General features: G+C 39.5%; 1 protein-coding gene across 1 annotated transcript in view; it reads left to right on the top strand.

Moving 5' to 3' along the window:
* THSD7B (thrombospondin type 1 domain containing 7B) overlaps positions 1–20,911 on the top strand; it is a 929,494-nt gene that overhangs the window by 419,542 nt on the left and 489,041 nt on the right. The window contains exons 7-9 of the mRNA XM_061439032.1: positions 8,659–8,850; positions 11,026–11,260; positions 17,677–17,792. Of these exons, the coding sequence (XP_061295016.1) occupies positions 8,659–8,850; positions 11,026–11,260; positions 17,677–17,792 (543 nt within the window). The remainder of the gene's footprint in view (positions 1–8,658; positions 8,851–11,025; positions 11,261–17,676; positions 17,793–20,911) is intronic.

Below are 20,911 nucleotides of genomic sequence, written 5' to 3'. Positions count from 1 at the left end.
GTGGGATAATTATATATTATATACATATAATATATATATTATATATTACCATGTATAAAATAGACGGTCAGTGGGAGTTTGATGTCTGACACAGGAAATGCAAAGCTGGTGCTCTGTGACAACTTGGAGGGATGGGGTGGGGAGGGAGGTAGGAGAGGCTTCCAGAGGGAGGGGACACATGTTTAACTATGACCGCTTCATGTTAATGTATGGCAGAGGCCATCACAATATTGTAATTATCCTCCAATTAAAACTTTAAAAAATTTGAGGAAAAAAAAAGCAATGTGGTTTGTGCAGCGTACAGCCCACTCTATACTTTCCCAGATATCACACGCTGATGTTATTTTATTACTTCAGTTGTTTTTGTTATTATAAATATGATAATACTTAACATCATATTTTTAAAATTTGCCTTCCTGTGTGTACAAACTAGATAGATAAGCTTCAAATGGTAAAATTCGCAAGCAGAAACATTAATTGCATTGTTGGCATTGCAGAGTTGCACATAACTTCTGTTTAGCCCTTAGCTTTCTTTCGTATTTTGTTCTTTTGAAGTATAAACGTTTCCTTAGCTGAGTAGAGCCCCAGTCCAGAAGTGGCTAGGGGCTACTTACATTTAAGGAGATAACATTTAAATTTAAAAAATGAAATTAAGTGCATATGAATTCCAGGAAATTTGCTGTATACCATCCACTGACATCTTACTAGCTGTTGGCAAGCATTTAATCAACGTTTATTGGCATTCTTCTCAGATTTAAATAGGACATAAAATTTTATGACGTGTAAAGTATTTTCAATAACTGCTTCGTTATTTTCCATAGATAGTGTAATAGTATACAAGAGGAAATATTGATGAAGTACCCAATTTGCATTATTTTTTGAAAGAGTAAGATAGTTTAAATTGTGTATGATGACAAAATGCTAGTCTACTTTTAAATCAGACTGTAGATTTGTAGCTATCTGGTTTCTCATTTTATTTCTATTTTGTCTATATCTTTTCTCATTTTGGATACATAGTACAGGTCAGAAAAATAAGAAACATAGCTGTTTGTTCTATTATTATAAAGAGAGATGGTGGCTTATAATATTAAATTCTAGTTCCTTAGTATTATAAAACAAAGGATGCCACAGGACATAGGATATAGCATAGGTGTGGCTGAAACATTAATTTTATGTGGGAGCCAAAGTCTGAAAGCTACGTTAGTGTTAAATTTACATGGCCACCATAGACAGTCTGCTGTGAACTATTTATACTTTAAGTAGCATATACATTTGAACTGGAAAAAAAGAAGATTTTCAGGGAATCGTGAGTTTATTCATGTGTTCAAGAATCTTTCTCTCATTTGGACCTAGAGATTACCATGCTAAGTGAAGTAAGTCAGACACAAAAGACAACTATCTTATGATATCAGTTATATGTGGAATCTAAAAAAAAAATTATACATATGAACTCATTTACAACAGAGAAACAGACACATAAATGTAAAAGAACACAGTTATGGTTACCAAAAGGGAAAAGATAGGAGAAGGGATAAATTTGGAGTTTGTGATTAATAGATACATACTATGGGCTTCCCAGGTGGCCTCAGTGGTAAAGAACCTGCCTGTCAATGCAGAAGATGTAAGAGATGTGAGTTCAGTCCCTGGGTTGGGAAGATCCCCTGGAGAAGGAAATGGCAACCCACTCCAGTACTCTTGCCTAGAAAATTCCAAGGAAAGAGGAGGCTGGTGGGCTACAGTCCATGGGGTTGCAAACAATCAGACATGACTGAGCATGCACACATACACGATACACTCTACTATATTTAAAATAGATGAGCAACAAGGACCTAGAGTTCAGTTCAGTTCAGTTGCTCAGTCATGTCCGACTCTTTGGGAGCCCATGAACCGCAGCACGCCAGGCCTCCCTGTCCATTACCAACTCCCGGAGTCCACCCAAACCCATGTCCATTGAGTCCGTGATGCCATACAACCATCTCATCCTCTGTCAGCCCCTTTTCCTCCTGCCCTCAATCTTTCCGAGCATCAGGGTCTTCTCAGATGAGTCAGCTCTTCGCACCAGGTGGCCAAAATATTGGGGTTTCAGCTTCAACATCAGTCCTTCCAATGAACACCCAGGACTGATCTCCTTTAGGATGGACTGGTTGGATCTCCTTGCAGTCCAAGGGACTCTCAAGAGTCTTTTCCAACAAAACAGTTCAAAAGCATCAATTCTTTGGTGGTCAGCTTTCTTTATAGTCCAACTCTCACATCCGTACATGACCACTGGAAAAACCATAGCCTTGACTAGACGGACCTTTGTTGGCAAAGTAATGTCTCTGCTTTTTAATATGCTGTCTAGGTTGGTCATAACTTTCCTTTTAAGGAGTAAGCGTCTTTTAATTTCATGGCTGCAATCACAATCTGCGATGATTTTGGAGCCCAGAAAAACAAAGTGAGCCACTGTTTTCACTGCTTTCCCATCTATTAGCCATGAAGTGATGGGACCAGATGCCATGATCTTAATTTTTTGAATGTTGAGCTTTAAGCCAACTTTTTCACTCTCCTCTTTCACTTTCATCAAGAGGCTCTTTAGTTCCTCTTCACTTTCTGCCATAAGGGTAGTGTCATCTGCATATCTGAGGTCATTGATATTTCTCCTGGCAATCTTGATTCCAGCTGGTGCTTCATCCAGCCCAGCGTTTCTCATTATATACTCTGCATATAAGTTAAAAAAGCAGGGTGACAATATATAGCCTTGACATACTCCTTTTCCTATTTGGAACCAGTCTGTTATTCCCTGTCCTTTCCAACTGTTGCTTCCTGAACTGCATACCAGTTTTTCAAGAGGAGGTCAGGTGGTCTGGTATTCCCATCTCTTTCAGAATTTTCCACAGTTTATTGTGAATCACACAGTCAAAGGCTTTGGCATAGTCAATAAAGCAGAAATAGATGTTTTTCTGGAACTCTCTTGCTTTTTCAATGATCCAGCAGTTGTTGGCAATTTGATCTCTGTTTCCTCTGCCTTTTCTAAATCCAACTTGAACATCTGGAAGTTCACGGTTCATGTTGAAGCATGGTTTAGAGAATTTTAAGCATTACTTTACTAGCAGGTGAGATGAGTGCAATTGTGCGGTAGTTTGAACATTCTTTGGTATTGCCTTTCTTTGGGATTGGAATGAAAACTGACGTTTTCCAGTCCTATGGCCACTGCTGAGTTTTCCAGATTTGCTGGCATATTGAGTGCAGCACTTTCACAGCATCATCTTTCAGAATTTGAAATAGCTCAGCTGGAATTCCATCACCTCCACTACCTTTATTCACAGTGATGCTTCCTATGGCCCACTTGACTTCACATTCCAGGATGTCTGGCTCTAGGTCAGTGGTCACACCATGGTGATTATGTGGGTTATGAAGCTCTTTTTTGTACAGTACTTCTGTGTATTCTTGCCGCCTCTTCTTAACATCTTCTGTTTCTGTTAGGTCCCTACCATTTCTGTCCTCTATCGAGCCCATATTTGCATGAAATATTCCCTTGGTATCTCTAATTTTCTTGAAGAGATCTCTAGTCTTTCCCATTCTGTTGTTTTCCTTTATTTCTTTGCATTTATCACTGAGGAAGGCTTTCTTATCTCTCCTTGCTATTCTTTGGAACTCTGCATTCAAATGGATATATCTTTCCTTTTCTCCTTTGCTTTTCATGTCCCTTCTTTTCACAGCTACTTGTAAGGCCTCCTCAGGCAGCCATTTTGCTTTTTTGCATTTCTTTTTCTTGAGGATGGTCTTGATTCCTGTCTCCTGTGCAATGTCACGAACCTCCATCCATAGTTCCTAGTTCCATAGTGGACCTAGAGTGACTGTGTAGCATAGGGAGATATATGCAATATCTTGTATTATGTATAATGGGAAAGAATCCAAAAATGATTCCTCTGAGCCACCAGGGAAGTCCCTCTTATGCACACACATAATTGAATCACTTTGCTGTACACCTGAAACTAATACAGCATTGTAAATACACTGTACTTTGAAAAAAAGAAAATAATCTTTCTCTTATCTAAGAACTGTTGTTTTTAGTCATGAATGGGCAAGCATGAGAATGGTACTATGACCCACGGGCAAGACCGGGTCACCCAGTTATCTAAGCCAAGGTCTCTAGAATCACAAAGAATAGAGATGATGGACTGTAAAAAAATTGTGATTTATCGAATCCTACTGAAATATTTACTCTAAAATGGTTAATTTTATGTAATGGGCTGTCACCATATTAAATTTTTTTTTAAAAAGTCGCAAAGTTGGAGCAGCACCCTGTACCTTATTTTCAGAATTACAACTAATTTAAAGAAGTCTACTCCTTCAGGAGAGATAATCCACTTTGTCATTGTTGATATCAGGGAATCTGATGAGGACAGGGAACAATTTGAGAGTCTTCTTGAAAGATGAATTCAGTTTCTTAAATATATTCAGTTTTATTGCGACACTAGATTATAAGAGCTTGTGAAAATCACTTTTAATGACTAGGTTTCTGTCCCATGCGCTGCTTTATTTCCCATGCTTACCTGAGATTTCAGGTGGTCTCATTGATCCATCCATGAAAATGAAAACAGGAAAGAATAAATGCTCCCCTTTTGATATGGGTTCTCTCTGCAGTAGGAAGACAATTGTACCAGTGTAGATGGGCTAATGAGCTTGTTCAGGCTCAAGTGCTTTATTTTTGGCTTTTAAATGGATTAGATGAGTCACATATAAGCAAAGTTATCTGGATAATTATAAGCATTCATTATATATTATATGAACTAGTCTGTGAAGCTGTTGCTGGTAATGTGTACGTATGTATGCATGTTAGAGCAAGTGCTTCTCATGGCTATGGCATGCATCTCTAGATTTTTAGATCAAGAATGCCGGTAGGTTTGGGTGGTGTAGTGTAGTGTTAGTTGCTCGGTTGTGTCCAACTCTTTGTGAGCCCATGGACTGTAGCCCACCAGGCTCCTCTGTTCATGGGATTCTCCAGGCAAGAATACTGCAATAGGTTGCCATTCCCTTCTCCATTTGGTGGTGTATGTCTTTGCAGGCATTAAAAGAAAAAACAATTTATTTAATTGGAGGCTAATTACTTTACAATATTGTAGTGGGTTTTGCCATACAGTGACAGGAATCAGCCATGGGTGTACATGTGTCCCCCATCCTGAACTCCCCTTCCACCTCCCTCCCCATCCCATCCCTCAGGTTGTCCCAGTGCACTGGCTTTGAATGCCCTGTTTCATGCATCAAACTTGGACTGGTGATCTATTTCACATTCCTCTATATTGTCTCCTCCCTCTGTTGTTGGAAACACTGCGGTGTATTTTGCATTAGTGATTTCTAATCCTTAGACTATCCCTGAAATGTAGGTGTTATTATTTCATTATTGCAGATAACAGAGGTTCAAAGAAGTTAAGTGATATGCCCCAGAGGATAAGTGGTCCTAAGCTCCACCTTCAGATACTTAACTCTGTCTGACTAGGTTACCCATAACTAAGATCCCATTGTGATCTTTTCTTTGGCAAGGTTTCTTATAAAATAGCTCACACAAGAACTGAATAGCCTGCTTATGACTATTAGCTTGGCTTCACTAAAGAACAACTTATCTGATTGCTCACATTTCTGCATTGGCCCATATAGACAAGCTGTCAAAGTGTTGGTGGGAGTATTGACATTTCACTGCCCTGTGTAAATGGACGTATCAGTTTATAGGAAAGCTTAGGTTTTAAAAACCATTCCAGCACTGGAAGTGAATACTAAAGCTACTAGATGATGGATGACCTACAGGGTGTTAAATTTGGGTCGTGGGAAACCTGGGCGTTTGGGAATTGAATGAAGGTGGAAATAGAACTGGTGTTTCAGTCTGTTATCCAGAATTTGATGTCAAACAACTCTTCCAACATATGCTTTCTCTTTTCCCCATGAACCCTCAGGTTTAACTGCCTTCCACATAGCTTGTATTTTCCTATCATTATACCTTTGTTGACACTTGTATTGACTGACATGCCCTCCCTGGTTGCCACCAGTTCCTAATCTTTCTCTTTTTCCTTATTGAGAGTCTTCTACTCTCAGATTAGGTCCCCAGGGAGCTTTCTCTTCCCTAAATCACTACAGGATTCTCTATTTGAAACACACAGTACTTGACATTTACTTTTGGACTAGGTTTTATCTTTTTGTATTTATAGCTCATCTCTGTTATTAATCATGAGCTCTGGGGGGATAAATCACAGTATCTTCATTTATATTTATCCCATTAATCCTTGGATGTAATACATGCTCATCAAATAGTAGTTGATAATTTTATAACTCTTGAAGGCAGGATTTTTCTCAAAGCATATTGATAAAAATAAAATTTCTGGGAGAGATGCTCCCCCAAAAGGAAAACCATTAGTCAAATAAGACTGAAAAATACTACATCCTATTTGCATCAAAGGGAGTTTATGTGATAATTGGCATTTTTAACACTTACTACTCTCCAGTAATGAGACCAGTTTTACTATTTTAATCTAGTACTTCTCAGCTCCACCCTCCCTTTTAAAATAAGAACCTTCAAATATCTTATTCCTCAGAATGTTCTTTGAAAGACACTGCTTTGAAAAGTTTTTGTGTAGAAGTTATGCTCATAATATTCATGAATGTGGAAATTGAATTTTTGTTAGATGTAGTTGGTATGTTTGTTTGACCTGCCTACTTCTGTACTTGGGGAAGCCCTCTCCCTAAGTTATATTGGGGGGTGTGTGTGTGTGTGTGTGTGTGTCTGTGTTTACATGTAGTATACAGTGTAGATTCAACAAGAAAATAGATTGAGACTGAAAAAAGAGTGATTGGAACTGGTCTTTCAGCATGATTATCTGCTAGAATCTCTATTACTTCCTATAATATGCTTGAAAAGTTTTATTTTCCCTCAAGCGCAGTGAGCCTGGTCTCATTTACAAATATGAATGCAAATTTTAGGAGGACACTAGCTTCTCGTCCAGGGAGTCTTGCTCACTGACAGCTGTTTTATTTATTTGATTGGTCAAAAAGTTTGTTCAGGTTTTTCTGTAAGATTGGGTGTAAAAAACTGAATGAACTTTTTGGCCAACCTGGTACGTCCTTTAAAAAGAACTATCTATCTCTTGGAATTAGACACAATATAGTTAATGGAGAAACCAGAATTTCTGGAGTCAGAAAGTTTTCATTTGCTTCCCTACTCAGGCCTGTGAGCAAGTTTTGTGACCCTGAGCAAGTCTTCCTTCCAGAGCCACTGACACCTCATCTACAAAACAAGATGGGTCACGCCTGTGTCTAGGACCATCTTATGAGGACAGTGCCTTGCACAAGGGAGATGCTGCATAAATATTAGCCCCCTTTCACAGTTACTTTTTGTGTCAGATTATGACAGGAGAATTCCACGGGCATAAAGTCACAAAGAGGAAACTGCCTGTCTCCTAGACCTGCCATTCCACATTTCATGTTGTTGCTTCAAACCATACATGTTTTTACTATTGTTCATGTCTTCTGTATTCATGAGGTGACTGTGAAGGAGGGGATAGTAAGAGTGGAATTGTTATCTATAAAGAGGAATATTTGAATTCTAAAAGTAGTGGATACATAACCTAAAAGAGAGTTTAGAAAAAAAAAATTCATTATAATCATTTGTGATATAGAATAGCAACTTAGAAATGATCCCCTTGGCTGTGTCTGTTAATTGTAAAACTACATTCCCCATTATCATGTGTGTGTGTGTGTGTGTGTGTGTGTGTGTGTGTGTGTGTCTGTGTCTGTGTGTTTTGGTTTGAGTAGTTCATCAAAGGGGGTATAGATTTGGGAAAATTGGGGGCTTGCGTTCACCATTTGTTTCAACATAGTGTATAATTTTAGCCACAGGTTCATATCCACTGTGGCTTTGGATTATTTACCACTATGCACAAATAGAATAAACGAGTCATTGTGCAATAGTCTTCATTAAGATTGCATATTTAGAGACGGGGCTTCCCAGGTGACACAGTGGTGAACAATCTGTCTGCCAGTGCAAGAGCTGCAGGAGACACAGGTTTGATCCCTATGTTGGGAAGATCCTTTGGATTAGGAAATAACAACTCAATCCAATATCCTTGTCTGGAAAATTCCATAGACAGAGGAGCCTGGTGGGCTACAGTCCATGGGGTTGCAAAGAGTTGGAAATAACTGAGGACACACACATGCATTTGGAGATGAAAACACCCAACAGAAAATTAGACTGATAACTTGGGAAGGGAGTACAATAGATGGCTCAGCATAAATTGTGGTTTTTCAGGTCAGCAGATGCTTCTAGCTCCAATTTTGCAGAAATGCATGTACTTGTTACATGTGGTTGTCAATAGCACGTCAGTCTGTCCCCAGCCATCTCGGCTAAATTGTTTCTGGAAAAAGCCCACTTGTCCCTGGGAAGGATGACAAAAGGCAGTTTTCCTATTGTATCTACCTTTCTAAATGCCAAATTATCTCCTAAAAGTTTTTCTTGACATAAATATTGTGAACGGCTGAACAACAACAACAACAAAAACATTATTGGTTTAGACACAAGGTGAAGTCTTCTAAGCTAAGCTGAAGTCATAGAGGAAGAGATGAATCTGAATGTTCCTGGACTGGCCTCGGTTTTCCATTCATCAGCAGCTGTATTGATCTGGTTGATTACAGGAGAAGATGTATCAGGGAGTCTCTGCCCAGCATCTCCACCTCCTGAACAGATGGCATGTGAAATTCCCTGCCGGATGGATTGTGTGGTGAGCGAGTGGACAGAGTGGTCATCCTGCTCTCAGTCTTGTTCAAATAAAAACTCAGATGGGAAACAGACCAGGTCAAGGACTATCCTGGCATTGGCTGGAGAAGGTGAGTAATAAGAAAGGTTTCTAGTCCCTAAATCTACGTAAACAATTTGCTTTCCAAGCATTTCTCTCTCCCTAGTTGATCTATGTTGGGTTCCCATGATTAACATTACTTGTTTTAGTAAAAAATCTACCTGCCAATGCAGAAAATGCAAGAGACGTGGGTTTGATCCCTGGGTCTGGAAGATCCCCTGGAGTTGGAAATGGCAACCCATTCCAATATTCTTGCCTGGAAAATTCCATGGAAAGAGGATTCTTGTGGGTTACAGTCCAGGGGTCTCAAAGAGTCGGACACAACTGAGTGACTGAGCACACATGATATATCATAGCACTCATGCACATTCAGGTCATGGCAGGCAGATGGGTGTTAGTTGTTATACATTTTTAGGGAAGAAGACAAGACTTCATTGGTAAACATCCAGCTTCTGATAGCTCATGCAGTTGGGAACATAATTGGAATATGCCTGGTAGAATGAGTTCAAAATTAGGAATCAAGAGATGTGACTTCTTGACCTGGAGCCGCCACTAACACTGGCAAAGTACCTGATCTGCATGTCCTCATTTCCTGCTCTGTCAGGCTGGCACACTGTGAGAGGGAAAAAGATGAAGGCTGTGAAAATGGCACTGAAGAAGCTAAAATGTTCTATGGGAATGTAAACGGGTGACTTGAGGACAAATTAGAGGAGCGGCTGTTTCTATCACTTAGAGCAATGGTCTCCATCCCCAGACACACATGCCATTTCATTTCTTTTAGGCCCTCCCTTGGCTCTGTCTGCCATCAGCTCAGTGAGGACAACAGAGCAATATGGCCACTTGCTTTGAGGAGCTCCTTTTAAGATAAGATTCTGTCCTGTGATCATAAGAAATGGGGTCAGGTTCAAGAGAAATGAAGATTTTCATGTTCTCAAAGTGCAGTGGCTTCCTCCTTTTGTCTGTTATTTTTATGGAAGGAGAAAAAAGTCAATAGTGTTTAATGGGGGGAAAATAACAAGAATAACAAAATCAAGGTCACAAATCTTCTCAAGCATTTGGCCCCCTGAATAAATCATTATGCTGTGGGAGAGTCAGGGGGAAGCATCAATGCTTTAGATAAATACCAGTTTTTACATAGATATAACATTGTGAAAGAAAAGATAGTAGTGAAATGTGATTGTCTGACTCACCCACGAGTGTAGGAACGCGCAATCGTCTGGTCTCCCTGCCAGTGGATAACACATTGTCAGATATGATTTCAGAGTTTAAGGGTGAGCTCTCTCCTGCCAAACTTGAAGAGAGATTTCTGGATTTCTCAAATTGCAGTAAAATGCACTGCTTGAGGCAGGATGGATGTCTTAAAGTGGTTCTCTGAGAAAAATCATGCTGTCTTAGGAAAGAGAACCCATATGCAGGTAACGTGTGTGAGTATTTGTGTTTGAATAATACCACTTCAAGGTCATGGTCTATTATATCTAACTGGCTAATTTATGTCAGCATAATAATATTAAAATAAAAGCAGGTATCTTTGGGATTTATCTCAGAGATACATGACACAGAGGTGAGCAGTAGAATCGATTGATCTTTTTCAAGCAAGGCTTTTTCAGGGCCTCTGCTGCACCAAGGGGTACTGGGAACACACAGCAACAGGTTCCCTAACTTGCTCGCGCACGTGGGGGTGAGGGTAAGGGTGTGTCCAGGGCTCGTGGCTGGAGGGGTAGTTTAGCTGCTTTGCCCACCCATTAATGTTGTGGGCAGGAGGCATGTTCAGTAACCTGCTTTTGCTCCAGGCTCTTCAAAAGTGACAGTTGGATTTTTTCATCTCTTTGTACCTTGTGTTCCGAATTTGTCCCAAGTGGGAGTGCACAGCGTTATTTTTAGTCCCATACAGTTTCTTTGTATTTTGTTGCTGGAGGAGAGGTATGTCCAAGTGAATTGATTTTTTTTTTTTTTTACATACTGTTGCCTGTTACTGAGAAGAGAAAGGTGAAGTATATCGTCCTCAGGTTGTTACTCATGACAGAACAACCGTGCTCATAGAGTCAGAAACATTGTACAGTGGCTCAGGTCTTAGGAAGATTGTTCCAAAAGGCCATCTTTCTAGAACATTGAAACAGGAAAAACAACAAGAATGACAGGAATAACAGCAACAATATGCTAATAACAGCCACAACGATGTATTCTTTTTTTCTTTTGATATTTGCAGGTGGAAAACCATGCCCTCCTAGTCAGGCCCTCCAAGAATATCGCTCATGCAATGACCATTCATGCATGCAGCTCTACTGGGAGACATCACCTTGGGGTCCCTGTTCTGAAGACACATTAGTAACTGCCCTTAATGCAACCATTGGCTGGAATGGAGAAGCTACATGTGGTGTGGGCACTCAGACACGGAGAGTCTTCTGTGTCAAGAGTCACGTGGGACAAGTGATGACAAAAAGGTATGATCAATAGTTTATTGAAAGTACATGGGATGATTGCATAGTTGAGTGCTTTTAGTCAGATGCATTTTTGAGCACTGAATATGTCCCAGTTTGTACTAGAGTAAGAGGTTTTTGTTTTGTTTTGTTGGAGTCTTGTCCAAAGGTAGACACTCTTCTAAGTTCTAATATATGCATTCATTGAAGGATAACAGTAAATATAATGCCCACAAATTTGAATCTGTTTGAATAATCAACTTTTCTACAGTTGATATCAGTATTTCTGACTCTTTTCCAATCACATGATGACTAGGTTCACAACAAGGTAGGTTATGTACTTTGAAATATGGGGCTGTGTTATACTCTTCTTTAGATCCCATTGGCCTTGTCTGAGGTGAGACATAAATCCATACAGCCATTTTGAATAGACTAATTCATGTCCTCCAGTATGTTTACAATCTCAAGGCTGCTCTGTTCTGCACATAGAAATGTAAATTGAAAAAAAAAAAAAAGAATTTGGACATGGGGTCTAGGATAAGAAAAGGCTCAGGAATAGTTGCAAGTGATGGAGGAAAAAAGAGTAATTGACTGGAGAGCTCAGCTGTGGGGGGTTCTTCTCTAGACCAAATGAGAAAACATAACTCTTCTTCAAGTGCATGCAGGAAGGCTCATGGAAAAGAAAAAGTAAGTGACCTAGTTATACACAGAGACTGGGTGACCGGCTTGTCCATAGAGATTTGCAAGTGGCCATGCTGAAAGACCCTACCCCAACCACAGTACTGGTGGGTAACCAGGATGGGTTGGTTCAAGCCTTGGTCTAGTGTCACAAATTCCTCCAAAAGTTTTAAGCTGAGAAAATGAACTCTCTCTTCTTTCTGTTCATGATGCTCTAAGTATTTGAGTGGAGAGTTGCCATGCCATGGTCACGCCTGGTGGAAAAAGCACGAAGAGAGAGTAAAACTAGAAAGAGAGAAACTGGAACAGAACAAATATCAAGTTCTGGTCCCTTCTCACTTAAGAGCCCTCCTGCTTTTCCTGGCAACATAGGCAACTACATTTGCTCTTCTGCCTAATTCAGTCCAGTTTGTGTTGCTGTCATGGACAACTTAAACCTGATTAACTTCATCTCAGGGCACCATGATGATAAGCTCTGGGCCTTATCCACAGTGTCATGGAAACTACTTGAGTTGTGTGTAAGGAAAGTCACAGAAGCTCAGTTAAGGGAAACAAACTGCTAATGGCAAAAACAGGACAGATTGGCCAGATACTGCTGGTGTTGGAGCATCAAATGAGCAGATGGCTATGAAAATGGAAGGGAAGATAAATTTGACTTGAAGCACAATCAAAAAGACTTCCTCTCTTTCCCCTCCTAAATGTGGCTTCCAAAGGTTGGATGTAGCTGGGGCTGGATGATCTTCCTTGTTGCCACTGCAGATTTTAGAACCATGACTGGCATGTCATTATTGTCCAAAAACATTTTTAGAATTCATGAATTAATTAGACCTGTGTGTAGGAAAGTAAAATGATTTGACAGGGGATGGATATGAGATGCAGAAGTTTGAGAAGCTGATGTTTATTTTTTGCTTTAATAAGAAATATTTTATCTACCATGGTAAAGTTTGGCAAAGGGGACTGCCATGAAAAGTAATAAACAGATCACATGAATGAACTTTTGCTCTTATTAACTCATAAATGTTAATTCTGCTTTAGCATGTAACTCTGGGTTGCTTGTGATATTTTTAGAACATCAAATTATATCACTTGTATGTTTTAACTTACCTGGTATCCATAACACCATGTGGACTGATAGAGTCAATGGGAGATATAGGCAAACGCGAACAATAATGTTTGCATATCACTTCGTTCAGGTGTTAATCTAATTCTTGGAGTTATGGTAAAATCCTGAAAGATTTACAAAGATATTATGCAAACAAGAGAACTACTTTTATCTTGAGAAGGATTGCAGCCCTGATAATGTTCATTTTCATAATGTAGATTTTTCAACTGCTTAAAAAAAGATGCCAGAATTATTAGCTTGAATATACAAATAAAAATAAACATAGCTTAGATATAGGAATAAATGCTATGTGAAATGCAACAAACTATTATTCTTTAGAATGATGAGAAAAATTAGCATTCCTGAAGCCTGATCTCCCTTCCATAAAACTTTTCACCTCTGGCCCAAAATAGGAAATATCCACACTTGCTATGAATGTAGTTTATTTTTTTCTTAGCAAAGGAACAGTAGAATTGAGACTGACAACTGCCAAATACATTATTAAACCTATTTAGACATGAAAGGTTGGGTTATATGTTCAAATAGGCCTCTGCTTCCTTATCTAGCCTTATGATTACATTGAATGATAGTTTTTTTTATAAAAGTTTCTAAGCTCATCAGCTTATACAAATATTAACTGAATGATATTTTGTGACCAGATAAACCAGAGTCAAAAGGTTATAGTTTAAAACATAATGAACAAATACATATGGATTTGTTTGATAATTTTCATAAGACTAAAATATTATTACAGTGAATAACCTATCGTGTTAACTCAGTTTTGCAACAGAGAAAAATGAATTGCACAGATGTTTTCCCTAACACACACATACATACATGCCCACACATAAGGACATTGCTAATTACTTTTTGCACTTTTAATGAGGCTAGAGACTTAACAGCCTAGTTTTAATTCTTACTGTATGTCTCCAAACGATCCTGCTAAACAAGAGGAGGCTGCATTGACTTAAGTAAAGTTAATTAAAATTCTTGAGGTTAATGAGATTAATTGAGCTAAGAAAATAATACCTAGTGTCCAGTGAAGCACATAGTGAGATTATCAGCAAGAGAAAGTATCCTTTGCTTTGCCCTTTCAAAAAGTATGCTTTTGCTCTTTTTTATGTGAAAGCTGTTGCAGAGAAAAAAAAATTCCCTGCCATTTGTTAAATCCTTTGGGTGAAGGTAATGGCAATAGGAAAAGAAAATATCCTAAAGAAAGAGTGGCCTTCAGAGTAGAAAAAAAGAAATGTGTCTCCATAGACTGGATGGGCTTAACAAGATGTGTTTGATACTCTAAACCCATTGTACTGGGGTGCACAGAACTCCTTGCAGTTCTTTGCTTCCCAGGATTGGGGTTCTGGTTTCCTTGTAACTGTATAGGTAAGAATGTTACCATTGTATGAGTAATAGAACTGATCACATCAGAAAATGAGGACTAGCTAGGGTGCAACTCAAACAGGAGTGAAAGCTTGAGAGCTTATTGGGATATGTGGCTTTGTTTCACTTCTCTTTTTCTTTTTTTCCCAGTTGCAATGTGTGAAAAAATGATAAAGATTAAAATCACACAACTCAGAACGTTCCAAAGGTCATGTAAGGCACTTTCTGAGAAAACACTGGGCATTTGGTGAGACATAGTAATGGGGAGCTCCATTAACACATTGAATGTTTACAAAGTTGGCAGGTTGGGATGGCCCCTCAGTCCCGGGGTTGAATGACTATGTCTACCTCATGATTATGGGCACATAACTGAGAAATGGCAGACCCCTGTAGATAAGTTTGATGCCTTTCAGAGCAGGAATGGAAGCCTCCAGGGCAACCAGGAGGCAATTGTGGAATACTCCAGTGTAAGTTCTGGAAAAATATATGTGTTGAAATGAAATGCATTCACCCTTTTAGCAAGAGTATTGCCAATCTAGGATCAGAGTGTTATATAACAGTAAAAAGTATAATTTATGACAAAAGGCAAGAAGCCATACTGTGTTTACTAGCTAAAATGTGAATCCATATGTTACCCTAGTTTTTAAGGTTTCAAATTTGTTTTGGAAATGACTAGATAAATGTGCCTTATTTCCCCAGGGATTTGTCTTCAGGCTCCAATGGCACAGAATGCTTTTCAATCATTCAGTTAGTATTACTAAATATTTACACAACATTAAGATCTGGCATTTTTTAAGAAATGATATGAGGTGAAACTCTACCATGAAGTCATTAAAAATTAGTATCTATATAACGCACACCTATGTGCGCGTGCATGTGCACACACACACACACACACACACACACAGAGAAAACCAGCAGTGCAACAAATATCAAAAACCTTTTAGTGTCAGTAAACAATAAATAAAATAAACATTATATTTCTTAGGAGCTATGTGGAACTTAGGAACTTATGTGCTAGCAACTTAGCACATAAGTTGCTAATGGTCAAGGAGAGTATTCTTGATGATTCAGAGAAAATTTATGAAAATTGAAAATGTGATCCTGGGAAAGGTAAACATCATGTAAATAGAAAAGAAGAGGTAATTGACCTTTAAGGAAATTGATGTCTTCTAAATAAACCTTATTGGCAGAAGAAATGAACAAAAGGTTTCACTAGCAAGAGAATATTTGGCTCTTATCAGACCAGAAATCATACTTCAGGAAAGCCCTTAGTTCATGGCCTCTATAAAAGCAAGATAACCTGAATTTGAGCTTTGTCCCTGAGGGGATGATAGTGTTTCTGTCTTAAGGACTTAGACGAAGAACACTGGGAAAGGGGACCATGATATGAAGAATTGATATTATGGCCACTGAGTATTTATTGTGAGTGATGCTAATAAATCAGAAATTTAGAAGTAGGCCATATCAGTTCCCCAAAAGAGATTAACACCTCCCTTACATAAAAATAAAAACCAAAACCAAGGGACACAAGGCCACTTTGGGAGGTGTGGGATGGGTCCATCACCTTGCTTGTGGACATGGGAACACAGGGGTTCGCATATATTCAAACTCATCACATTAAATGGGTGCAGTCCTTTCCGTATCAGGTATACACAGAGGTAGAGAATCTGCCTGCCAGCGCAGGAGATGCCAGTTCAGTCCCTGGGTTGGGAAAATCCCCTGGAGAAGGAAGTGGCAGCCCACTCCAGTATTCCTGCCTGGGAAATCCCATGGACAGAGGAGCCTAGCAGGCTATAGTCCATGGGGTTGCAAAGAATTGGACATGAGTGAGCACACACACACACACAAAACAACATAACAATATACCTCAATAAAGGTATATTTAAAAGTTGAAAAAGAGATTAAAACCTACTTCTAATTGAAATGAACAAAGTCCCTGGGGAATAAACCACCCTCTCCAGAAAGCCTGAAGCCAAGCCAGCACCACAGGCATTTCTGAGCTGTTTGTGATGTCTGAGCATGTCCTGGCTGGGTTCCCTGTACCCTCAAACCCTGCTGCCCCACTGGGAACACAGAAAATTGACATGTTTCAAGTTGCACTTTCGTTTCCAGACAGATACCAGGAGAGACTGGAGGGGAGATGGAGTAAATAGCAGTTCAGTTTAATTTTAGTAGTTTTCAAGGGATGACTAAAGAACTTGGGGATGAGTTTAGTGCTTTTTGCTAGTTCTACTAAAGCATGACATCAGTTTTCCTTAACAGAATAGCTTGCTTAAATAATACTTTGTGCTCTAAAGACACTGTTTTTTCTTTCTATTGTTATGTTCATTGAATTGACCTATTTGATAGACAGTTTTTATGTGTGTATATTAAGGATGATTAATAATAAGGCCACCAATAATTAATTTATTGAACAGTTCCTTTTCTGTGAGTATATACATTCCCATTTTAATGTGTTTTCAAGTATTATATGCTTCTATATATTATTATACAAGTATAATAAAATAATACAAAGGGCCTGATGGTGAAAATTGGCCATACCTTCCTCCACTTAGCATCCCACATCCCAAATACAACCCCTTTTTAATGATTTTTGTATTTCATTTCTTCCTTTCTCTGTCTTTATTTTGACTGGATAAGCATTCACATGGTTCATAAATTATAACAAAATACAAGGAGACATATAATATACAACGATGAATGGCCTTGCACTCAACCCTGCTCTCATCCATCCCCTTCCTGCCTCCTGTCCTGCCCCTGGCAACCACTTTATTTCTTTCTTTTGCTAAATCGCTTCAGTCATGCCCATCTCTTTGCTATCCCGTGAACCTTTGTCCATGGAATTCTCCAGGCAAGAATTCTGGAGTGGGGTGCCATGCCCTCCTCCAGGGAACTTTTCCAACCAAGGGATCGAACCCGCATCTCTTGTCTCCTGCATTGACAGGTGAGTTCTTTACCACTAGTGCCACCTGGAAAGTCCTTATTACTTTCTTACCTACCTCCATTGTAGATATAGCATTATGGCTACCAACTACCAAGTGTATATCCTTACCCTCCTCCCTTTCTGATGCTTTAGTCTCTAGGTCAAGAGAAATAAAGTTTGTTGTATGCTCTGCCTCCTGCTCTGAGTCCTTGGGCGAGTAGCTTCTCCTGGATCTTTCTCCTCATGTCTGTAAAAGGAACAACAGGGTCTCAGTGTTTTTAGTTATGAATCCTATGGTTCTGTGTCAAACTACTTACTTTCTCCAGGAGATATTGATCGAGTCTTTCACATTGGCAGATGTCCAGAATCTACTCGGCCAGAAACTGTACGCGCTTGTCTGCTCCCGTGCAAAAAAGACTGTCTCGTGACTGCTTTCAGTGAGTGGACTCCCTGCCCAAGGCTGTGCCAACCAGGTAGGTTGCTGTTTCCTTAGTGCTCTCTGCTTCCTGACCACTTGATTGCCTCCTCCACTACTGAGTCAGTGAGAGATGGGGGAGCAAGGGCTCCCTTCTTTTCCTTTTGCATATAACCCAGGCAATGAAGTTTGTAAAATTTGTAAATGAAGTCTTAGCTTTCTAGAACCATTATGATTTGGCAGGGAAAATACATTTTGTTGTTCTATGCCATGATTTTACAGCTGTGTGCTGTAGGAGTTCTTGTCTTTTGTTAACACTGTTGTGGTATTTTGAACAGCCATTTAAATGTGGCATGAATACCATCACAATTTATTTGTGGATCCTGTGTGCTTAAGCCTGACTCCAGGCATCTTCATTAGAATGCAGGGCCTTCTGAACTGTGCACATATCACTGATAAATATAAGCCTGTGGAAGAAGAGGGGCCAATACATTAAAAAGTATTGAACAGGTGCAGAAGTCAGAAGTATATGATTTGTTATTTCTTTACTCTTAATGGTGATGCTTTATACACTTAGGTATATTTGGAATGCTATGATCCAGGATATTTAATAGCTAAGTCCTGACAAACACAGAGGAGCACTTTTGTAAAATGACTGCCTTTCTTAGAATGGGTCTTCTCCCCCATACCTGTTTCAGTTCCCTGATGAGCTAGTTCCTGTTGAGATACAAGAACTCCTAGTTCTAAGGCCCTGTTTTGACCTAAGACCTGGAATTAATAACTTGGTCCCTTTTCCATAGTCTCATACTCTTACCTTGGGTCCTATGGATCTCACTATTGCCAGAGTAAGAAAAGGCACACCCAGGGGAAGGAAGGATGGAAGCATATTAACACTAGTGCTCAAAGCAAAGTGGGTCTCATCCACATCTCCTTGGCCTTGTGTTGGCAATAACATCCTCTCATTCAGGGCCTGGCTCTTCCTGTGTCTCTGCATTAGCCTCCTGGAAGAAGGGAAAGGAAAGCAGGTCATTCTGCAGGAGAGAACCTGCCACAAATACTGAGCTTATTAATATGTTTCCTCGGAAGTCCAGCCTTGGGCATCTAGGATCCCCCGGTCATTCTTTGACTTACACATCTTCACGGCAGTGACATGATGTTGCAGCAAACACCGACACACATCTGTCTGCCACTTCAAACCGCCTCTCAGTGATTGGCAAGGGGGCAGTGACAGCTCTTGAAGGTTATCATCATCAGTGTCTTACATTGCACTGGTGAGGTAGCCACATAAAGTTTTTCTGACTGTACCATTTCATCTTTTTAATGATCTTCTGTCACAGTGTTAACAGAGTAGCATGCAGTAAATGTTGCTTATGGGTAGAATCAGAACTAAACATATGGAATACAGAAGAGCTTGGAAAATACAGTGGGATATTTATCTTATCTTTTGAGGGGTGGAGACAGCAATCTCTTTTAGGAACTCTCCAAAACTTGTTTTCCTAAATAAAAATTCAAAGTAATTGAGCTGAATGTTTGAACAGGGTATGTGGAATAGCCAGGGGAATGTTATTTCCAAACAGAATGGGACAGAAAAACTGTGATCTTTATTCTAAACCATTTGAAAGGCAACATCGAGGAGGATGGATTTTGAAGTTTTAATACTAATGTACCTGAATAATATTCAAGCTTTTAAATATAAGTCTTGGAAAAATGCAGGAAGATAATATATGAAGATGGAGGTTTATTGAAATGCAGCTGTTTCTTTTAGTTTCTGTCTCATAAGAGATTAGCATAATTCCTCTGTTAAATGGCTTTAAGAAAGGAAAAGGTTAAATTAAAAATAATACCCTACTGGCAGCCAGATATTGGTGGTAGAGCTGTCAAGATCCCTGGACACTTAAGAAGGCATATTAGTTTTGTTGAGTCTGTGTGCCCCAGTGGCCAGAGATTACTTTAGCTACTGCTATTGCATGCATTCTATTAGTACTTTTGAGAAAATTCTCTCTGCTGCATGGGCATCTTCTCCTAGCACTGTGAAAGGATGGAGGAGTCATAAGCCATGTGAAATAATTGCTCTTCCAGCAATTTCAGATTTTACTCCAACTTCCAGAGATTCAATTAGTTATTTAAATGGGTGGCATTATAATGAAAATAGTTCTAAGCCTCTGTGGTCTCTTTTTAGCCTCCAATTTTTCAAGTCTAGATAATTCTTTTCACAGCCAGACAGTCAGGGGACCTGGAGAAGCATAGATTCAATTTTCAGATTTCTTTCAGCTTCAATCCTATTTACCCTGATGTTTAGTTCATACTTTGGGACCAATATATTATTAAATAACTGTGGGTTAATTAGGGGAGACTATGATAGGGAGGTTATTGGAGGAATTGGTATTGCTAATTCTATGGTTTTCAAATTGCATTGACTCTGAATCACCTTGAAGCATTATGAAAATGCAGGTTTTCAGCTCCATGGCTAGAAATTCTGATTCAGTAAGTATGGGATGTTTCTAAAAATTTGTGCTATAAGAAGTCACAGCTGAATGGTGATGTATTATAGTTTCACCCTTAAGATAAGAAAGGATCGTAGATTTGTGAACAAATGCTTGACCTCTAGGCACACAGCCTGTTTTTCAGCTTCCTGAATGCACCATATTCTTCCCAGCTCAAGCATGCTGGAGTATGATGGCTAAGAACAGAGGTGCTGGAGGCACATGGCCAGAGCTGAGTTCCAAGTTTTGCTCTGTGACAGTGGATGCCTTCCTTAATCTCTCTGTGCCCCAGTTTCCTTATCTGTAGAATAGGGTTCATAACCGCACCTACTGAAAAGGAAAATACTTAGAGCCCACACTGCCTTGAATGGAGCAGGCACGGGGCAAGCATTCCTATCGTCGTTCCAAGCCTCTGCATCTGCCTTGTGGGATGCTGGAGCTGTGTTCAGCTACCTCTCCTTGGTCCTCCAAACTCTGTATCAGCACAGAACTGCTGTAGCAGCCTTTTTTGAGGAATGTTATGTTCACCTTCCTAACTTCATTAGACCCTCCCCATCCATCTCCCCATCGACGTTAACTAATCATCCTACAGCATCTTGCATCTCCCCTTTATGGCACTCCTATACTTATCCTTCCATGTTAACGTTGCCTTCCTAGACTGCAGGCCACAAAGGCAGGGACCGCTTCTGTCATC

This window comes from Bos javanicus, chromosome 2 (genome assembly GCF_032452875.1).
Source record: "Bos javanicus breed banteng chromosome 2, ARS-OSU_banteng_1.0, whole genome shotgun sequence".
NCBI lineage: Eukaryota > Metazoa > Chordata > Mammalia > Artiodactyla > Bovidae > Bos > Bos javanicus.
The sequence above is the reverse complement of the archived record's forward strand: the minus strand, read 5'-3'. Positions and strand labels throughout refer to the sequence as shown.